General features: G+C 48.9%; 1 protein-coding gene across 1 annotated transcript; it reads right to left on the minus strand.

Annotated features, from left to right (window-relative positions):
• Window positions 1–812: 812 nt before the first annotated feature.
• LOC145361274 (uncharacterized) lies at window positions 813–20,477 on the minus strand. The gene is made up of 10 exons (XM_080216905.1): window positions 20,435–20,477; window positions 16,595–16,736; window positions 14,667–14,804; window positions 12,417–13,614; window positions 10,511–10,689; window positions 8,748–8,818; window positions 5,667–5,762; window positions 2,909–3,049; window positions 1,810–1,853; window positions 813–983 (listed from the first exon to the last, which is right to left on the minus strand). The coding sequence occupies exons 1-10, from the start codon at window positions 20,475–20,477 to the stop codon at window positions 954–956; spliced, it is 2,082 nt and encodes a 693-aa protein (XP_080073031.1). The 3' UTR covers window positions 813–953.
• Between the last annotated feature and the right edge of the window lie 444 nt (window positions 20,478–20,921).

Genomic DNA, 20,921 nt, shown 5'->3' on the forward strand with positions numbered 1-20,921 from the left:
TGACACAACAGATAACCAGAGGCTTGGCCAGGCAGGTCGGTCTGGAGGACATCCTCAAAGAAAGAATCAGGGAGCAGGGCGGGGAGGTTTCAGAGCTCATTGGAGGAGTGAGTGGCTGCAGTATTGTGTTCGAGGTCTGAATTGAGAAGGGGAGGGTTGTAGACTGGAGGATGATGGACTGAAAGCTAAGGAGGGAATTGGGAATTGAAAAGAGGAGGTATTGCCCCACCACAAATGGATCTGGACGACCCCCTGCTTTTTGAGGTTGTTGCTTTTCTACTGTCACGCACTTTGGTTTACTTTAGCTTATTAGTGTCACAAGTAAGGCTTACATTAACACTGCAGTGAAGTTACTGTGAAAATCCTTCAGTTGCCTCCAGCATTGAACCCCCCTCTCTGGCGCTGAGAGGCACTTTCTCCCTGTGTCTGCGTGGCTTTCCTTCAGGTTCCTCCCACAGTCCAATGACGTACAGGTTAGGTGGATTGGCCAGGCTAAAGTGTCCCTTTCCACAGATGTGGTAACAACATGGAATTGTTGGGGTAGGGCTTGGGCGGATGCTCTTTGGGAGAGTTGGTATACACTGAATGGGCCGAATGGCCTCCTTCAGCACTGGTGGGATTCTCTGAAAAGGCCTGAAAAAATGTTCCTGCTCTAGTTCCTGATGCCAGCCTTATTATAGGGACTGTTGGGCTAACTCATTGACAGACAGTACGAAGTATGCGGGGAGAAAGAAATCAGGCTGCATACACAAACCTCTCAGCCAGAGATAGCTTTAATGTTTCGTCAAAGTGCATGGAACCTTTTTACAAATGTGTGTGTGTGTGTGAGAGAGAGAGAAAACGCGATTTGTCTGTGTATGTATGAATGATGTGTGAACTGTGTGTTAGTGTGTGAACTGTGTGTGTGTGTGTATAATCTGTGTCAGACGTTGGGATGTCCAGCTGTTCAGTCATCATTCAGCAGCTGCGTCACCAGCAGTATCCTGCAACATGAGAAATAAAAAGAACATTTATCAGGATGTACCGTACCGACTCCCAACAGAATGGCTTGGGCGCAAGGGCCATTTACCCATGGTGCCCGTACTGGCTCCCCATTCGAATATCCCAGAATCGGAGCACACCACAGGCTGCTGGAGATCCCACTCAGTACTGAGGGGGTGCCGCACTGTCACACCTGCCGTCTTTCAAATACGATATTCAACCTGGGCCCCCTTCCATTCCCCCATAGGCTGATACAAAAATAACCTGGCACAGTGGTTAGCACTGCTGCCTCACAGCGCCAAGGACCTGGGTTCAATTACTGGCTTTGGGTCACTGTCTGTGTGGAGTCTGCATGTTCTCCCCGTGTCTGAGTGGGTTTCCTCTGGATGCTCCGGTTTCCTCCCCAACTCCAAATATGAGCGAGTTGGATGGATTGGCCATGCGAAGTTGCTCAGGTGGATTAGCAGGGTAAGTACGTGGGGCTACGGGGATAGGATATGGGTGGGATTGTGGTCGGTGCAGGTCCAATGGGCCAAATGGCCTCCTTCTGCACTACAAGGTTACTGTGTGTTTCTGATCTCCACAGAGAGAAGGGACAGGGGCTGGGTTCACCACAGTGTCTTGGCCAATGTTCAAAAACCAGTACAGACTCAAAAGGGCTGAATGGCCTTTCTGTCTGCTGTAAGACTGTAGAATTATACAAAATCACAGGGGAAAGCAACATGCCAGGAAGGGAGAGTTCAAACGAGGAAAGAAGACAAAGAGGGAGCCAAATACAGATCAATGGGCTCCACGAGGTGGTCTATATCGACGAGCGGAAGCACATACCAGTGTGTCATCATTGCTGTCTTCAGACTTCCTGTGAGGCTGAGCTGGAAAGATAAGACAGAAAGATGTATTGAGCAAGAGGCCCAGGGCCTAGCTCTGCCAAAATAGCCAGCCTGTCCACAAGCCCAGAAGACTTCTCACTCTTCCAGCCAGACATCACCCTTTCCCCCACCACACGACCTCCCTCATGACCCCCCCTCAGCCACTTCTGAATCGTCCTCAGTCCCGCAACGTAGGGGAGGGTTGCAGCCACATGCTGCAAAGCAAGATCCCAGAAACAGCAACAACCTGGGTTTTTAATCAAGGGATGTTGGTTGAGGGATGCCTGAGGAGAACTCCCCAGCTCCTCTCGGGATGGAAATGCCATGGGACCTTTGACAACCGAGGTCTCACGTTGAGAGACAAGATTTCACAGGACAACACAACCAATCAGAAATGGTCCACCGAGTGTCTGGGGAGCAGTACGTACCTCCAGACCCATTTCCAGTGTCCCAGTATTGTTATTTATTCTCTCATGGGTTCAGGGGAGTTGTGTCGCTGGTTGGGTCAGCATCTGTCACCCATTCTTAATTGCCCCTTGAACTGAGTGGCTCGCGAGGCCATTTCAGAGGGCAGTTAGGAAGCAACCACATTGCTGTGGCTCTGGAGTCACATGTAGGCCAGACCGGGTAAGGACGGCAGATTTCCTTCCCTAAAGGGACATTACTGAACCAGACGGGTTTTCCCGACAATCGACACCATTACTTAGACTGGCTTTTACATTCCAGATTTTGTTCATGGAATTGCAATTCCACCAGCTACCGTGGTGGGATTTGAACCGATATCCCCAGAGGTTTTGTCCACAGCTTCTGGATCACAAGTCCAGTGGTACTGCCAATCCCCCTGCCCTCCACCCCTTGCCCCCAGCAGCTTATCCCACGCTGGATGTGGCTCACCAAGGCTGCCGATGTCAGGGGCGGGTGGGTCAATATCAGCAGGTCTGGAAAATCCTGCCAGCGCAAAGGGTCTGAAATACCCGTCTGTGGTCATTCCAATCTCTCTCTCTCCTGATGGAATGAGATCAATCCTGACGCTTTGAAGAACCAGGTTTGTAACTCACCTTTCCGTTCACCCAGGGCCTTGGGTCTGGGGTCTCGCTGCCCTTTGCGTTCATTCATCTGCAGTCCCAGAGCTCTGAAGACCAGCCTCTTAGCGATCACAGTGTTGGTCTGTGCCCTCTCTTTCACCGGCTGCAGGAATTCTGCAAGTGAAAATATCAACTCGTTTAAAAACAGTGAGGTTATGTTGCAGCCGTATAAGGTGCTGGTGAGGCCACCCCTGAAGTACTGCGTACAGTTTTGGTCTCCTGACTTGAGAAAGGATATACTGGCACTGGAGGGGGTGCAGAGGAGATTCACTGGGCTGATTCCGGAGTTGAGAGGGTTGGCTTATGAGGAAAGACTGAGTAGACTGTGGTGAGACTCATTGGAATGAGAGGAGGTCTTGGAGAAACATATAAGATTATGAAGGGAATAGATAAGATAGAAGCAGGGAAGTTGTTTCCACTGGCGGGTGAAACTAGAACTAGGGGGCATGGCCTCAAAATAAGGGGGAGCAGATTTCGGACTGAGTTGAGGAGGAACTTCTTCACACAAAGGGTTGTGAATCTGTGGAATTCCCTGCCCAGTGAAGCAGTTGAGGCTCCCTCATTGAATGTTTTTAAGGCAAGGATAGATAAATTTTTGAACAGTAAAGGAATTAAGGGTTACGGTGAGCGGGTGGGTAAGTGGAGCTGAGTCCACGAAAAGATCAGCCATGATCTTATTGAATGGCGGAGCAGGCTCCAGGGGCCAGATGGCCGACTCCTGCTCTGAGTTCCTATGTTCTTCTCAGCGTTTCCCAACTGGAAGCTGACAGGAATTGTCCAAAACACTGTGAAGGTAGAGACAGTGAGACAAGAAAAGCGGGCCTTGATTCTAAACTATTTGATTTGATTTATAATACAGTGGTTAGCACTGCTGCCTCACGGCGTCAGGGACCCAGATGCGATTCCCGACTTGGGTCACCGTCTGTGTGGAGTTTGCACATTATCCCCACGTCTGCTCTGGTTTCCTCTCACAGTCTGAAAGACGTGTTGGTTAGGGGGATGAGCCGTACTAAATTCTCCCCCAGTGTACCTGAACAGGCGCCAGAATGTGGTAACGAGGGGATTTTCACAGTAACTTCATTGCAGTGTCAATGTAAGCTACTTGTAACACTATATGTTCTTTCTTCTCATAATTGTCACATGTATTCGTATGCAACGAAAAGTATTATTTCTTGCGTGCAAGACAAAGTATACCGTTCATCGAGTATATAGGGGAGGGGGAAAGGAGAGTGCGCAGAATGTGGTGTTACAATCTTAGCTAGGGTGTGGAGAAAGATCAGCTCAATATAAGGTAGATCCATTCAGAAGTCTGATGGCAATAGGGAAGAAGCTGTTTTCCAATTGGTTGGTACGTGACCTCAGACTTCAGTATCTTTTTCCCGATGGAAGAAGTGAATTTATAACAATCTCCTGCAGAAGAGGCCCCAAATTTTTCTGAAAATTAATGTGCTGTGTTGGTATGCAGGTGCAGCGACTCATTTACGCACAGCAAGATCCCACATGCCGCAGAACGAGAGACCAGAAAGTCAGCCTGCTCCAGACGGTGTCAGCAGGAGAAGTGTCCGGCACCTGTAAACAGCGTGCGAGGGGCTTCCCCCCTCCCCCCCCCCCCCGGAGGTGACTAACACGATCGAGTGTCCTTTACCATCCAGACCACGCGGCACCCTCCCTCAGCCCTGTGCCGCAACGCCAGCCGACACCGCGTGGCCGGGCCCTCAAACTGCACGCTCTGAGCCTGGGACTGACCCGATACCAACACACACAGGGCGAAGGCAACGGCAAGTCCGTTCCCCGGCACAGGGATCAGGAAAATCACGGGGCAGAGGGGCAATTTATCCAGGAATACAAACGCACAACAACAAAGTGTGACAGCCGGGGATTTCTCTTGCGTTTCACGGCTCAGGACATTCCAAATGCTGACCAGCATTTATTGCCCATCCCTCGTCACCCTGGAACTGAGTGTCTTGCTTGGTCATTCCAGACAGGCTGTTAAGAGTCAACCACGTTGCTGTGGCTCTGGAGTCACATATAGGCCAGACTGGGTAAGGACGGCACATTTCCTTCCCTAAAGGACTTCAGTGATTCCAAAGTGTGTTCCAGTCTGAAGTTTGGATTGTATTAATATCACAGAATTATAGAATCCCGACATTACAGGAGGCCATTCAGCCCTTTGAGTCCGCACTGACCCTCCAACATTGCATCTTCCCAAGGCCCTATCCCCACAACCCCACGTATTTACCCCGCTCATCCCCCAAACCGACGCATCCTGGGACACGATGGGGCAGTTTACCATGGCCCAATACACCTAACCTGGGCATCTTTGGACTGTGGGAGGAAACCGGAGCACCCGGAGTAAAACCCACGCCGACACGGGGAGAACGTGCAGACCCCACACAGACAGGAGACACAAGTCGGGAATCGAACCTGGGGGTCCCCGGCTCTGTGAGGCAGCAGTGCTAACCACGGTGTCCTTGTGTCGGAAACACAGCGGGTTCCCACAAACAGCAACGCACAGGAACAAAAAAATAAAAAGTGACAACGATTCAGCAATAAATATCGGCCAGAACACGAGATAATCTTTCGAACCACAACCGCGGTGACTCAAACCATGCAGCTGAGGGGACAGGCTGAGCCTGGGTTTAATCTCACCTGAAAGGACGGTTTGACACACTGACAGGACACAGAGTAACTCCCCCCCCTGCCCCAGACAAACCATCTGTCTAGCGATTACCTGAACTCCTCGCCACTTTCAGCTTTGACTGTTTTGTGGCTTCTGACAAAGGGCGTGCTTTCAGCTGGGAATGACTGAGTGACAGGGCCTGGGAGGCTGAAATATAAGAACACAGAGGGAAAACCAAATCACTCCAGTTTCTCTCCACACATTTTCTCATCCCCAATACACAGCTTGTTATGTTCCGATTCTCTCCAGCTTCTCAAACAGATCCACAGTCACCCGTTCTTCTGTATCCTGCCTGCGTGAAACTTATCAAGCATTCCGATCCGTGGGACACCCCAGATCGAGTTCAGAGTCACTCGGGGTGGACTCCGAGAGATCAGAGAGCAGATGATCAGCAGTTCTGCCTGCCAGGAGAATACCTCTGATGATACTGTGCGGTCGAGATAGTTTACGTTTAAGGGGAATGTCTTAAACTTCAGTTTATTTCTGCAGGCAGTCAGTACGTCTGTTGGGAATACAGCTCGGATGCTGGGAGAGCAGGGTAATTACTCATTTTAGCCATGTAGTGTTTACTGAGGAGACAGCAATGGATTCTTGTTGACAGATAACGATTTCCCCTCGGGTATTTGGTTAGGTTGATTGGCAGGGTCCTGCGATAAGGTGATTCATTGGAGATATGTAGCAGAGAAGAAACTGCTTTCAGTTCAGGCTGGGGTTTCTTAAAAGACAGAAGTCTGCAAGCTGCTCTAAAAATCAAAACACCTCTCTGAAAGCTTCAAGACTGACTACACCCCTTACAGCAAGTATATTTATGATTGCTAACTCGATTTCAAGTGGCATTTTAAGCCTGTAAGAGGAATGTTGCTGACTTGGAACTAAAATAGCGACGTTAGAAATTAAAGTTGTCTTCTTTCATTTTTAAACTACTGTTCAATTGTTATGAGTTAAACTGCTTCATTTGGTTTGAGTTATAGTTAAACTGTGTTATTAAATAAAGTTTGTTTTTACAGTCGAAGATCCCTTATTTGTCTGCAGAATAACTCCTGGAGCGAATTATCCTATCCTCACGTTTATGCCAAAACAGAATAATTGTTTGGGGGAAAGTCTGGCTTCCTCAGGTAATTTGAGATTTTGGTCCAGACCCTAACACTTCACATTCAGATAGCACCGTGGGAGCTGGAGTCAGCCGTTAGCAAGTGAAAGGCGTGGGTCTGCTTGATCAGCATAAGTAAGTATTGAGACCCGTTGTGGTTAGGGAGGAGAAGAAGGTTTACTAAACAGTGTGTGCTAAAAAGTCAAGGACTCTGTGCGTCGACATGTACAGCAATAAATATACAAACCAAGGATTGAAAAGATGCTGGATTGTACTGGTTGAAAGTGTACACCAAACTGTAATGCTGTTGGTGTTTTAACTGTGATGTGGAGATGCCAGCGTTGGACTGGGGTAAACACAGTAACAAGTCTCACAACACCAGGTTAAAAAGTCCAACAGGTTTATTTCGTAGCACAAGCCACTAGCTTTCAGAGCACTGCCCCTTCATCAGGTGAGTGGGAGTTACACTATCTGTAACCCCCATGACTTGCCTGGGCTTGCAAAAGCTCACCAACTGTCCTGGCTGGAGACAATTTCCATCTCTTTCACCTGTGCTTCACCCTCTCTCCACTCACATTGTCTGTACCTTTAAGACTTGATTATCTGTAAGGACTCGCATTCCAACCCTTATTTTGTAAATTGAGTTTGTGACTTTATTATGCCCTGTTTGTGAACAGAACTCCCACTCACCTGATGAAGGGGCAGCGCTCCAAAAGCTCATGGCTTTGGCTACCAAATAAACCTGTTGGACTTTAACCTGGTGTCGTGAGACTTCTGACTGTGTTTTAACTGACATATATTGGCTGCAAAATACTATCATGGAAACTGTTTCATTGAACCTGATCGGAAAATCATAATGAGACCCACTGTGGTTGTTCTCCTTGCGCACAAGCAATAAAGGCGTAGTTTTTGAGTACTCACTGTGCATGGTCTGGTTAATTCTCTACTGTATCTAGCACATCGAGAGGCTTGACTGGGAGAGTTACCTGATAAAACTTTAGTGCTGAGCTCCAAAAGGAAATCTGAGGAAGCCTGATTGAAGCTCATTCAAAGAGGTAGGTGTGGGAGTTAAAATGTTCAGAATGAAGTTTCATAGTTTGGAAGCTCAGTTGTGCGGAAGTTAAAACGGTCAAATTAAAGTTTTACGCCTTCTCCATAGAGCAGTGGAAAATGTTTATCTGTAGATCTTTGAGAGAGGTCAGTGTCTGCTATGAACAGGCTAATCCTCGTCTGCGTAAGCCCAATAACATTCGGCCTTCACTGGAGAGTGAGCAAGACCAGATTTTTCCACAACAAATACCAAAGGTGAGTTATGGGGATATGCTATGCAAATGAAGGATGAGCAGCAGTCAGTTTTTCATTGACTGAGAAAGGGTGAAAAGCCAGGATTTAATCTGCAAATATGTATGCAAATGGAGGATGAGAAAAATTGCTCGTTTCTGATTTGCTGGAGTTAACCATAATTGCCAAATTGTTTGTCTGTAACGTCAGAAACACTTGCAGGACAGCACAAGTCATTCAAGGCCTCGTATCAGATTACGGATGATGTCTCGGACTGTTTGAACTCAAACTGACTGAGAGTGCCTTGGATTGCTGGGACCCAGGATCTCTGAAATAGGTTTGAGGGAGGATCTTTGGGGGAGGTTTGGGGAAAGAATTCTGGAGTCGAGGATTCATGGTTGAATGAACCATTGAGTGGCCGCCGATAGTGGGATCGATTCAAATGAAGCTACTCAAGAACTGAAGGTGGTCTGGGGTGTGAGCCTTATCAGGATAAACAGAAGGACTGAGTGGCAGGAAAGGGAAATGTATCATTATGACATTGTCTCAGAAACAGCTTCAGGAGTTGTGAAGATTTGGTTTTAAACACAGATTGAGATTTCCATTCAGAACCACCCCCTCCCCTCACTGACCAAGATTTGACTTCTCTCTGTGGTCAATCTCACGCGTGGGAAATACCTCTCACATCCCAGAAAGTGATCTGGGAATCCCATCCAAAAATCCGACAGCGACAGTCAGCACGTCCCACACAATTCCCTCACCTGAATCCGCACAGGAAAATATTCCCAAGGCGTGTGTGCTGTCCACCCATTTTATTCGGAATCCTGTGTCGCTGGCAAGAAAAAAGCAATGGTTAAGTCTCAGGAAGGATTGGCATGTCTGGTCACCGTCCGTTACCCCCCACCATCAACCCCTCCCGGGTGGTTTGATGGCACAGTGGGAGGTGTCACTGCCTTTAAGGCAGAGGGTCTGGGTTCCCGTCCCACTTTAGGACTTGATGGTAAAGGAAGGTGTGTTTGGTACGTGGCCCAATCGGTGTAACCTGCAATTTCTTCCAATGCCACTGGCTGGGGCGAAGAATCGTAGTGTGCCCACAGTGCAGAAGAGAAGACAATTTGTCCCTTTGAGCCCTCGCCGACAACAATCCCACCCAGACTCTATCCCCCGTAACCCCATGCAATTATTGTGCCGTTCCCCCTAACACCAAGGGGCAATTCAGCACGGCCCATCAACCTCACCCGCACATCTTTGGAGCGTGGGAGGGAACCGGAGCTCCTGCAGGAAACCCACACAGACACGGGGAGAACGTGCAGACTCCACACGGACAGTGACCCGAGGCCGGAATTGAACCTGGGTCACTGATGCTGTGAGGCTGCAATGTTAACCACTGCGCCCCCTATGGAGTCGTGCCCCTCGAGTTAGAGCCTCAGGATTCTGGCTAGCGACGTGTTCCAAGAAAATTAACAGTTATGCAAAGCATCTGTATTCTCTGCCTCACGTCTCTCCAGCAAGTGCAGCATTCTGAAGAATACAGATCTAACATTCTCAGTAACTGACTCAAGTCTCAGTGCAAACTTGGAAAGCACTGATCTTAAGGTGCTTCACTTTGCAGTTATTCTCATTAATCACATTTATCATTTCAGCTCAGCTCACAACAAGCGTAACATTTAGTTTTCAAGATGTGTCTTAGTCAGTGTGCTCATCTCTTGATTCCCTGAAATCGATGTGCCATCTACAAGTCAGGAGTGTGAAGGAATACTCTCCACTTGCCTGGATGGGGGCAGCTCCAACCACACTCAAGAAGCTCGACACCATCCAGGATAAAGCAACCCGCTCGATTGGCACCACATCCACAAACATTCACTCCCTCCACAAAGCACAGTGACAGCAGTGTGTACCATCTACAAGGTGCACTGCAGCAACTCACCAAAGATCCTCAGACAGCACCTTCCAAACACACAACTCTTTCCATCTGGGAGGACAAGGGCAGCAGATACATGGGGAACACCACCAACTCCAAGTTCCCCTCCACGCCACTCACCATCCTGACTTGGAAATATATCCCCATTCCTTCACTGTTATTGGGTCAAAATCCTGGAACTCCCTCCCTAACAGCGCTGTGGGTGTACCGACACGACAAGGACTGCCCAGGTTCAAGAAGACAGCTCACCACCACCACCTTCTCAAGGGGCAATTAAGGATGGGCAATAAATATGCAGACAATGCTCACAAGAATTTTGAAAAATTTCCACCAAATCAATTTTATAATTCCAATCTTAACACAAATGATATGAATGTCCCTCCCCTGTGAGAAAGGGGAAGGAGAGGGAGAGAGACTTGTTCCAGTACAGAAGACTGAATAGGCCATGTTTTCAGCTCCAAGTTCATGATGAGTCTTGTGGTTTGCTCAGACCTCACTAAACCCACAGTGTGTAATCGTCCTGCCATGGAACCATCCTAAGCTACACCAGAGAAAGCAGGAGCTTCCAGGCAGAGGAGACTCCGAGGAAATCCGGACACTTACTGGAAACTGGTAAAGGCCTCGTATATGTCTTCCGTTTTCAGCTGGGCTGGGAAGTCATAGATTTCAATGATGTGTCCAAACTCCAGCTGGGCTGCAGGGTCATCCCCTGCCAGATAGCTGGAGTAATCAGACAGAGGTTCTTCAATACTGATACACATCTCGCCCAGGCAAGCAGAAAGCTGCAACCAACAGAAAGCAGGTTCAGACAACGCAGCCAAGCCAAAAAAACATTTCAACAGCACTCGCAGCAACACAGGGTCTTTTATTTATTCGCAGCAAGTAGGCACAGAATCCCCACAGTGCAGAAGGAGGCCTTTCAGCCCATCGAGTGTGCACCAACAAACAATCCCACCCAGAGCCTATCCCCATAACCTCACCTATTTACCCTGCTAACCTACAGGACGCTAAGGGGCAATTCAACACGGCCAATGCACCTAACCTGCTATGAACAGGCTAATCCTCGTCTGCGTAAGCCCAGTAACATTCGGCCTTCACTGGAGAGTGAGCAAGACCAGATTCGGAGTGTGGGAGGGAACCGGAACACCTGGAAGAAACCCACGCAGAGACAGGGAGAACGTGCAGACTCCATACAGACAGTGAGCCAAGCCGGGAATTGAACCGTGAGGCAGCACTGCTAACCACTGTGCCACCATGGCATGACCTTAAAGGCCAAGAAATTGGAATTGTTGACCCCAAAACACCAATCACAATTCAATGAACTCTGTTCGAAAGAAAGTTGTGAGAAGCAGATTGTAGAGTTTGTCAATGGTTGTGTTCTTTTTGTTCTTTACAAGTCTGCAGATGTGTCACAGAAACATCGAGTGCAGAAGAGGCCCTTTGGCCTATCGAGCCTGCACTGACACGTGAAAACACCTGAACTCTCAGCTAATCCTATCTGCCAGCACTTGACCTATAGCCCTGAATGTGAGGCTATGCCAAGGGCTTATCCAGGTACTGTTTAAAGGATGTGAGGCAACCCACCTCCACCACCCTCCCAGGCAGCACATTGGTGGCACAGCAGTTAGCATTCCTGCCTCACAGTGCCAGGTACCTGGGTTCAATTCTTGGCCCTGGGTCACTGTCAGTGCAGGGCCTGCATGTTCTCCCTGTGTCTGCATGGGTTTCATCCGGGTGCTCCAGTTTCCTTCCACAGTCCAAAGGTTAGGTACACTGGCCGTGCTAAATTCGCCCTCAGTGTACCCGAACAGGCACCGGACTGTGGCGACTGGGGGGTTTTCACAGGAACTTCATAGAATCATAGGATCTTACAGTGCAGAAGGAGGCCATTTGGCCCATCAACTCTGCACTGACCATAATCCCACCCAGGCTCTATCCCATAACCTCTTGCATTTCCCCTAGCGGACACGAAGGGGCAATTAAGCATGGCCAATCCACCTAATCCACACATCTTTGGACTGTAGGAAGAAACCGGAGCGCCTGGAGGAAACCCATGCAGACATGGGGAGACCATGCAGACTCCGCACAGGCTGTGACCCAGACCGGGAATCGAACCCAGGTCCCTGGTGCTGTGAAGCAGCAGCGCTAACCACTTGCCGCCATATTAATGCAAGCCTATTTGTGATACTGATGAATAAACTTTAAAAACTTTTCCAAACCGTCACCATCTTCTGGGTAAAAGAAGATTTTCCTCATATCCTCCTGCCCCTCACCTTGAACCTGTGTCCCCTCGTGACTGACCCTTCAACTCAGGAGAACAGCTGCTCCTGACCCACTCTGTCCATGTCTCTCATCATCTTATACACCTCCATCAGGCTACCCCTCAATCTTCTCTGCTCCAATGAAAACAACCCAAACCGACCCAACCTGTCTCCAGAACTTCAATGTTCCATTTCCCATTGTGCTTGCAATGAGGTATTTGTGAATACAACTCCAACCATTTTCTTACCTCTTTGAGTAAACTTATCAAGGCAGCTCCAGGAGTTTTTGTTTCACTGCGTTCAGTGTCCACTCCGACTGCACCTTGTTCAGCGTCCACTCCGACTGCACCTTGTTCAGTGTCCACTCCGACTGCACCTTGTTCAGTGTCCACTCCGACTGCACCTTGTTCAGTGTCCACTCCGACTGCACCTTGTTCAGTGTCCACTCCGACTGCACCTTGTTCAGTGTCCACTCCGACTGCACCTTGTTCAGTGTCCACTCCGACTGCACCTTGTTCAGCTTCTGCTGTGTGTGCTCCAGCGTTCGTTATCCGATCCGGGCAGTGGTTCTCCTTGTGCTCCTCGCTCACCGCGTGCTGACCCTCTGGGACACTGGCCATGTTCTCAGAGCCGCTTCTCAGCGACCATTCCTCATTGAGGACAGCGTTGCTGCCCTCAGACTGAAGATGACAGTCCGCCCTTGGGCTGGTGGTGGGGGCTTCCGTTATCTTTGAGGTGTGCGGGGGTGACTGACTCCCACCATGGACAAGGTGGTCTCCAATCACACCCTCGGTAAGACCCACCAACGGTCTAATGTTCTCTGACAGATTTCCCTGGCTGTCCAATTGGGATGCATCCTTTGCTGCTCTCTTGTCAGTGGATGGGAATTGGATCTCCTCCTCTGAGCGTGGACCTCGCTGGGCCTCGGATTCCCGGGAACTTCCATTCAAAATATCATCAGCTGCTGAGTCTTCAGTTGGCTGCTCCTTGTGGAAGTCACCTTCTGTTTGCTGCAGGTCGGAGCGATTGGCTTTCTTGCCTTCCTCAGTCCCAGTGGTCTCTCCTCTGGGAAGCGCACAGAGTGGAGTGGTCTCTTGAGAAAGCTGCCCGCTCTCCACTTGCTCCTTTTCCACGGGCAAGTTGACGTGATTGCTCCTCCCGTCTCCTGGGTCTCTTCTCCCATCCCTCTTCCTGCTACCGCTGTTCTCCGCTTCCCGTCGGGAATGGAACCTCCTGTTCTTGCCACTGTTCTGACAGTGAGGCCTGGCAGTATAGTAGGCTTTGTCGGGCCTGTTCCTGAACTTGCCAGGAGGCAGCTTTTGGTATCTTGAGGCCCTATCAGGAAACACTCTAAACGCCTCTGTCTGCTTATCATTGCTGTTCGGGTCTGTCTGGTGACTTTGAGAATGATTACTGCTGCGACTCCCTTCCAGAGGTGGAGATAATCTGGAATTAAAAACAGCCAGTTACAAACTATCAAGGCCCATTACTGAGCCCAGGGCTCCAGTTCCACCTGACCTTCCCGGAATGGTCTGTCTGTCTTGGCTGTGTGAGTGAAAGATGCTGGAGCAGAATCTGTCACAGTCATAGAGCTTTACAGCATTGAAACAGGCCCTTCGGCCCAACATGTCCATGCCACCCCTTCTTTTCAACCCCTGATAGAAGTCTACAAGATTCTGAGGGACATGGACAAGAGTGGATAGTCAGAGCGATGGAATTCCAGCAACTGAAGGGACAGCCACCAATGATGCAATCATTATAATTCGGAATGCTCAAGGCATCGGCACGAGAGGAGAACAGACATCTCCGAGATTACACAGGTGGGAAAGGGTTTGGAACAAGGATGAGAATGCCACAGGCATTCAGCCTCTGATCTTCGGGTAAACATTCTCCAAGGCGGCCTTCACGACACACGATAACGCAGAGTCGCTGAGCAGAGACTGATAGCCAAGTTCCGCACACGAGGACGGTCCCAACCGGGATCTTGGGTTCATGTCACACTATCTGTAACCCCCGTGACTTGCCTGGGCTTGCAAAATCTCACTCACTGTCCCAGCTGGAGACAATACACATCTCTTTAACCTGTGCTTAACCCACTCTCCACTCACACTGTCTGTACCTTTAAGACTCGCATTCCAACTATTATCTTGGAATTGAGTTTGTGTCTCTTTATGCCCTGTTTGTGAACCAAATCCTGCATTCACCTGATGAAGGGGCAGCGCTCCGAAAGCTTGTGCTACCAAATTAAACCTGTTGGACTTTAACCTGGTGTTGTGAGATTACTTACTCATGATTGTTTCACAGCACTGTCAAACCTCCAATCCCCGCACCCCCCCCTCCCCCTCCCCCCGGCAACTCCCTCTGACACCCTGAACTCCAAACGGTGACGTTGGCAATGTTTGCTGGTGTGATGACTCTTGTTGCTGATCAGAATCTGCACCGTTACCACGGTGAGGCCGTGTGAACTGACAGGGCCAACATTCTCCCCTCAGACTCACCTCTTACCAGCCAGACAGACAGCTGTCTGGCGGCTGGCTCCCTCTCCCACCGAGAAGCTGTCCAGTGGGTCAAAGTTCTCCACAATCCGATGGATTAGATACCTCAAACGGCTGGGCAGTGGCGGAAAGAGCAGGACCCTGCAGGTGGGACACAGGAAAACCAAAGTGAGCAACAAACAACCACCTGCCTTCTGACTGTCCCTTCAATGTCAGTGGGACAGTGTACAGGTACACAGGTCACTGAAAGTGGCAACACAGGTGGAGAAGGTCGTCAAGAAGATATACGGTCTGCTTGCGTTCATCGGCCAGGGCACCGAGTTTAAAAATTGACATGTTGCACCTCTATAGAAGTTTAGTTGGGCTGCACTTGGAATATAATGTTCAATTCTGGTCGCCACACTACCAGAAGGATGTGGAGGCTTTGGAGAGGGTACAGGAAAGACTTAGCAGGATGTTGCCCTGGTATGGAGGGCATTAGCTACGAGGAGAGGTTGGAGAAACTTGGTTTGTTCTCACTGGAATGATGGAGGTCGAGGAGCGACCTGATAGAAGTCTACAAGATTATGAGGGGCATGGACAGAGTGGATAGTCAGAAGCTTTTTCCCAGAGTGGAAGAGTCAATTACTTGGGGGCACAGGTTTAAGGTGCGAGGGGCAAGGCAGATATTTCACACAGAGGATGGTGGGTGCCTGGAACTCATTGCCAGGGGAGGTAGTGGAAGCAGATACACTGGTGAGGTTTAAGGAGCATCTTGACGAATGGAGGGATATGGTCCCCGGAAGGGTAGGGGGTTTCAGTTCAGTCAGGCAGCATGGTCAGTGCAGGCTTGGAGGGCTGAAGGGCCTGTTCCTGTGTTCCTAGACAGAACTGAGAGCACAGCCCACAATGGAGTGTGTGAGAGAAAGACAGAGAGAGAGAAAGAGGCCAAATCCCCCTCGCAGCTGTTTGCTTTTCCAGTCAAGGTACACACAGCACGTGACCCTAGCTGCCTCATTTCTCACCTTCATGGTGTGGCCAGTGAAGACTGTGTTTACACAGACACTACTTTTCACATGTTGCAACTGATGAGCACTCAGCGAACTCCCTCAAACAGCAGTGAGATTCTGAGCAGAGAATCTGTTTTAGTGACAGGATAAATCAGGACTGTGAGGATAACTCCCCTGCTCATCTTCAAATGGTATGACTTATTGTCACATGTCTTGGGATACAGTGAAAAGCATTGTTTCTTGTGCAGACAAAGCACACTGTTCATAGAGTGCATAGAGGAGAAGGAAAGGAGAGGGTGTACAATGTCATGTTACAGTCACAGCTAAGGTGCAGAGAAAGATCAACTGAATATGTGATTGGATTTATTATGTCACTTGTATTGGGATAAAGTGAAAAGTATTGTTTTTTTGTACGCTCGACAAAGTATACTGTTCATAGAGTACATAGGGGAACAAGAGAATGCAGAAAGTAGTGTTACAGTCACAGCTAGGGTGCAGAGAAAGATCAGTTTAATGTGAGGTAGGTCCATTCAAAAGTCTGACAGCAGCAGGGAAGAAGCTGTTCTTGATTCAGTTTATTACGCGACCTCAGACTTTTGTATCTTTTTCCTGATGGGAGGAGGTGGAAAAGACAATGTCCGGGTTGCATGAGGTCCTCAATTATGCTGTCTGCTTTTCCAAGGCAGGGGCAAGTTAGTGCAAGGGGTTCTTTTAGATCAGTTGGAATCTTGGCATGGCATCTCATCTGAAAGACACAAAACTCTCTCATGCACAAGAGTGTCAGCCTTGATTTTTTATTTGGTACTCAAGTCCCGGAGTGGGACTCGAACCCAGAACCTTGTGATTTGGAGAGTGTGCGAGTACTAAGAGTGTACTAGCAACTGGGCAGACAGGACAGCGAAACTGCAGACAAACATTCCTGCTGACACTCATCTTACTCACTTGTTTGGATTGTCCACCGTTTTCGAAAGGAAACCTTCCAGCTCCTGGGTAATTTTACCCACAAATTCATCTTCTTCTTTGGAAAGATAAACACCATCCAGACGGAACACAGCCAGGATGAAGGACAGTCGGCCACACCAACCTGCAAAAGGAATGACACAACACCAGACTCCAAAGTACCAGCAACAGGACTGCACTAAAATGACAACTCAGAGAGATCTTCACCCAATTCCTCATCTTCCATACAATTTCCAATCCAACCCCTGCGTACAGCTCTCCAGAGCCAACTCTGTATGTTGTTCTGTATCACAAGGATGGGAAAGTGCATAAGCTGCTTATAAACGCACTCCCCCATCTGCACCCAGCCACATGGTATCCTGGCTTTACCCTTATCTCAGCTCACAGGCTGACGGATTCCCAGTCCAGCAACTTGAGACCTTGGCACTCGAGTGCGGTACTGACGGAGTGCGACTCAGTCAGAGGTAAGGTCTTTCAGATGAGACATTCAGTCATGGCCCCAGTCTGCTCTCCACAGTCAATGTCACAGATCCCTGAGCACTTGCCCCTTGGAAGAACATGGGTGTTCTCTCTGCAGCTCTGGCCAATATTAATCCCTCAAGCAGTCAGTAAAAAGAGATGATCTGCTCACTGTCTGATTGCTGTTTCTGGGAGTTTGCTGAATGTTAAGGTGACTGTTACAGCAGTCCCTCCATTGCAAAAATACTTCACTGCCTGGTCCCAAGAATATCCTAGGAAAATGAAAGCTGTTGTCTGAATACACATCCTGAATTCCCCACTGCATTTACTAACCACCAGCCTACATGTGTGATATTGTGGGACTGCTCCATCTCCCCCACATCGAACCAAACAATTCTCCCAGGTCACCCCAGCCTATTCCACTTCAACAGATGGGTGAAACTTCTCCGTTCCGGCATTCCAGTACTCCAATATGGAGACTGGAAAGGTGTGCAGTTCTCCAAGTGCAACACGGAGGCACAGCTGCATCACAACATCAGGAACCCAGGTTCGATTCCCAACTTGGGTCACCGTCTGCGTGGAGTCTGCACGTTCTCCCTGTGTCTGCACGGGTTCCCTCCGGGCGCTCCGGTTTCCCCCCACAGTCCAAAAGACCTGCTGGTTAGGTGGATTGGCCGTGCGAAATTCTCCCTCAGTGTACCCGAACAGGCCCCAGAGTGTGGCGACTGGGGGATTTTCACAGTAACTTCATCGCAGTGTTAACGTGAGCCTACTTGCGACACTAATAAATAAAATTTTACAAAGTATGGACTTGCCCCAGTTCAACTCAAGTTTCTCGATACCAATCAGCTTTCCAAGTCTATCTCCGCTGGGCTAAACCTGTAGTGCTTTGTGTGTTAAATGACCTAGAGAAGTTGCACCACTTCTTTCAGTGGAGGAAACCGCTCCCTGATGCAGCAGTACAGAGCTCCGAGGCGAGTGAATAAAGATCAGTCTGAGCACTAAGCCCCATGCACAGAGAAAAGCCCTGACACAGCAATGTTTGGAAGGGCAGGCAGGCAGGCAGTGATGCCCCAGAACCTCTCCCTTCCCCAGGAACAGAGTGGCAGGATGACACAGAAAGCAGGGCAGTGTCCTCCAGGTTGCCAGGGACATGAGGAACACTCTGGTCCATGGATTCTGCTGTTGGGTTGTTGGAGGAACAGCAGAAGCCAGCTCTCAGGATCAGAGACAGAAAGCAGCACAAACTGCCAGAACAAACACACAGCACTCAAACTGCCCAGTTTCAGCTGGACAATGTATTACTTACAGATGAATGTGCCCTGGCTTTGTTTGAAAGCACTCACTCACTCACACACACTGCTTCCGGCAGCTTTGCAACACTCCAGAGAATGGATACATTCCGGAGCATGCGCACTCCCCGCCCTGCTGCAGGGGAAACTGACACCCAGGACACTGCCATCTGGAGGAGGGAGAGAGAGAGAGAGACATTCCCCATTCATCACAACCTGCTTTAACACTCAGTCTCATCACCCCTCACCATCTCTAGAACATCCCTCCAGTCCCCACAACCCTCCCTGCTGCCTCACAGCTCCTTCACACTGTCTGCAACCTCTTTGGACTTGCAAAGTCTCACTCACTGCCCTGTCTGGAGACAATACCCAACCCTTTAAGCTGTGCTTAACCCTCTCTCCACTCACACTGTCTGCACCTTTCAGACTTGATTGCCTGTCAAGACTCGCATTCCAAACATGATTGTGTAAATTGAGTTGGTGTCTTTATTATGCCCTGTTTGTGAACAGAACTCCCACTCACCTGACGAAGGGGCAGCCAGCGTTCCGAAAGCGAGTAGCATTTACTACCAAATAAACCTGTTGGACTTCAACCTGGTGTTGTGAGACTTCTTACTGTGTTTACCCCAGTCCAACACCGGCATCTCCACATCATCACAGCTCCTTCGTCGGGGAAGTGGGATTTCACCTGACAAAGGGGCAGTGCTCCAAAAGCTCGTGACTTTTGCTACCAACTAAACCTGGTGTGGTGAGACTACTTACTGTGTTTACCACAGTCCAACACCAGTATCTCCACATCATGGCCTCACAGCACCAGGGACCTGGGTTCGATTCCCGGCTTGGGTCATTGTGTGGAGTCTGCACATTCTCCCTATGTCTGTGTGGGTTTCCTCCAGCTGCTCTGGTTTCTCCCCACAATGTGAAAGGTGTGCTGGTTAGAGAATTTAGCATAGCCAATGTGCCTTCGGGAATTTTCACACTAACTTCATTGCAATGTTAACGTCAGCCTATTTGTGACATTCATAAATAAACTTGCACACTCCTTATCTCTGTAACCCTTTACAACAATCCCTATCTCTCATCTCCTCCTGACAAGGTCCTTATGGCAGATTGGTACAGAAGATGAAGTCAGAGGGGATCAGACCCAAGTTCGCAAGGTGGATACAAAACTAGCTCGGTCAGAGAAGACAGAGGGTAGCAGTGGAAGGGTGTGTTTCTAAATGGAGGGCTGAGACAAGTGGTGTTCCTCAGGGATCAGTGCTGGGACCTTTGCTGTTTGTAATATAAATCTATAAATGATTTGGAGGAAAACGTAACTGGATTGATCAGTAAGTTTGTGGACGACACAAAGGTTGGTGGATTTGCAGACAAAGATGAGGACCATCAGAGGCTACAGCAGGAGATAGATCAGCTGGAGACTTGGGCAGAGAGATGGCAGGTGGAGTTTTATCTGGACAATTTTAGGTAATGCATTTTGGAAGGTCTGATACAGATAGGAATTATACAGTAAATGGCAGAACCCTTAAGAGTATTGATAGGCAGAGGGATCTGGGTGTACAGGTACACAGGTCACTGAAAGTGGTAAGAAGGCTACAGCATGCTTACCTTCATTGGCCAGGGCACTGAGATTAAAAATTGGCAAGTCATGGTGCAGCTTTGTAGAACCTTAGTTAGGCCGCACTTGGAATATAGTTTTCAATTCTGGTCACCTACCAGAAGGATATGGAGGCTTTGGAGAGGCTACAGAAAAGATTTACCAGGATGTTGCCTGGTGTGGAGGGCATTAACTATGAGGAGATGTTGGAGAAACTGGTTTGTTTGGTTGATCTTTTTGCGGACTCAGCTCCACTTACCCACCCGCTCACCATAACCCCGAATTCCTTTACCCTTCAAAAATCCATCTGTCTCTGCCTTAAAAACATTCAATGAGGGAGCCTTAACTACTTCACTGGGCAGGGAATTCCACAGATTCACAACCCTTTGTCTGAAGAAGTTCCTCCTCAACTCAGTCCTAAATCTGCACCCCCCCCCCCCCTTACTTTGAGGCCATGCCCCCTAGTTCTGGTCTCACCTGCCAGCAATCTCCCTCCTTCTGTTTTATCTATTCCCTTCATAACTTTTTATGTTTTTCTAAGATCCCTCTCATTCTTCTAAATTATGATGTATATTGTCCACTCAGTCTTTCCTCATAAGCCAACTCTCTCAACTCCCTTCTCACTATTTACTCTGTCCCTACCTCTCTGCATCCCGAATCCCTCTATCAAGTCTCCCCTCAGCCTTCTTTTCTCCAAGGAAAACAGTCCCAACTGTTTGAGACTATCCTTGTAGCAACAGTTCCTTGTCTCTGGAATGATTCTTGTGAACCTCCTCTGGACTCTGTCCAACATCTTGACATCTTTCCTTGAGTATGGCCCTCCGACCTGGCTGCAGTCTCCCACCCTGAGAACTAAAACATAACCTCCTTCGACTCAATACCAGTATTAATACAGCTGAAGATACTGTATAGTACAAAATAAATAGCACACAGATCCTTGGAATCAGTTGTGCCTGGCTGCTCG

This window comes from Carcharhinus amblyrhynchos, chromosome 34, assembly GCF_965287045.1.
Source record: "Carcharhinus amblyrhynchos chromosome 34, sCarAmb.v2.hapA, whole genome shotgun sequence".
NCBI classification, from domain to species: Eukaryota; Metazoa; Chordata; class Chondrichthyes; order Carcharhiniformes; family Carcharhinidae; genus Carcharhinus; species Carcharhinus amblyrhynchos.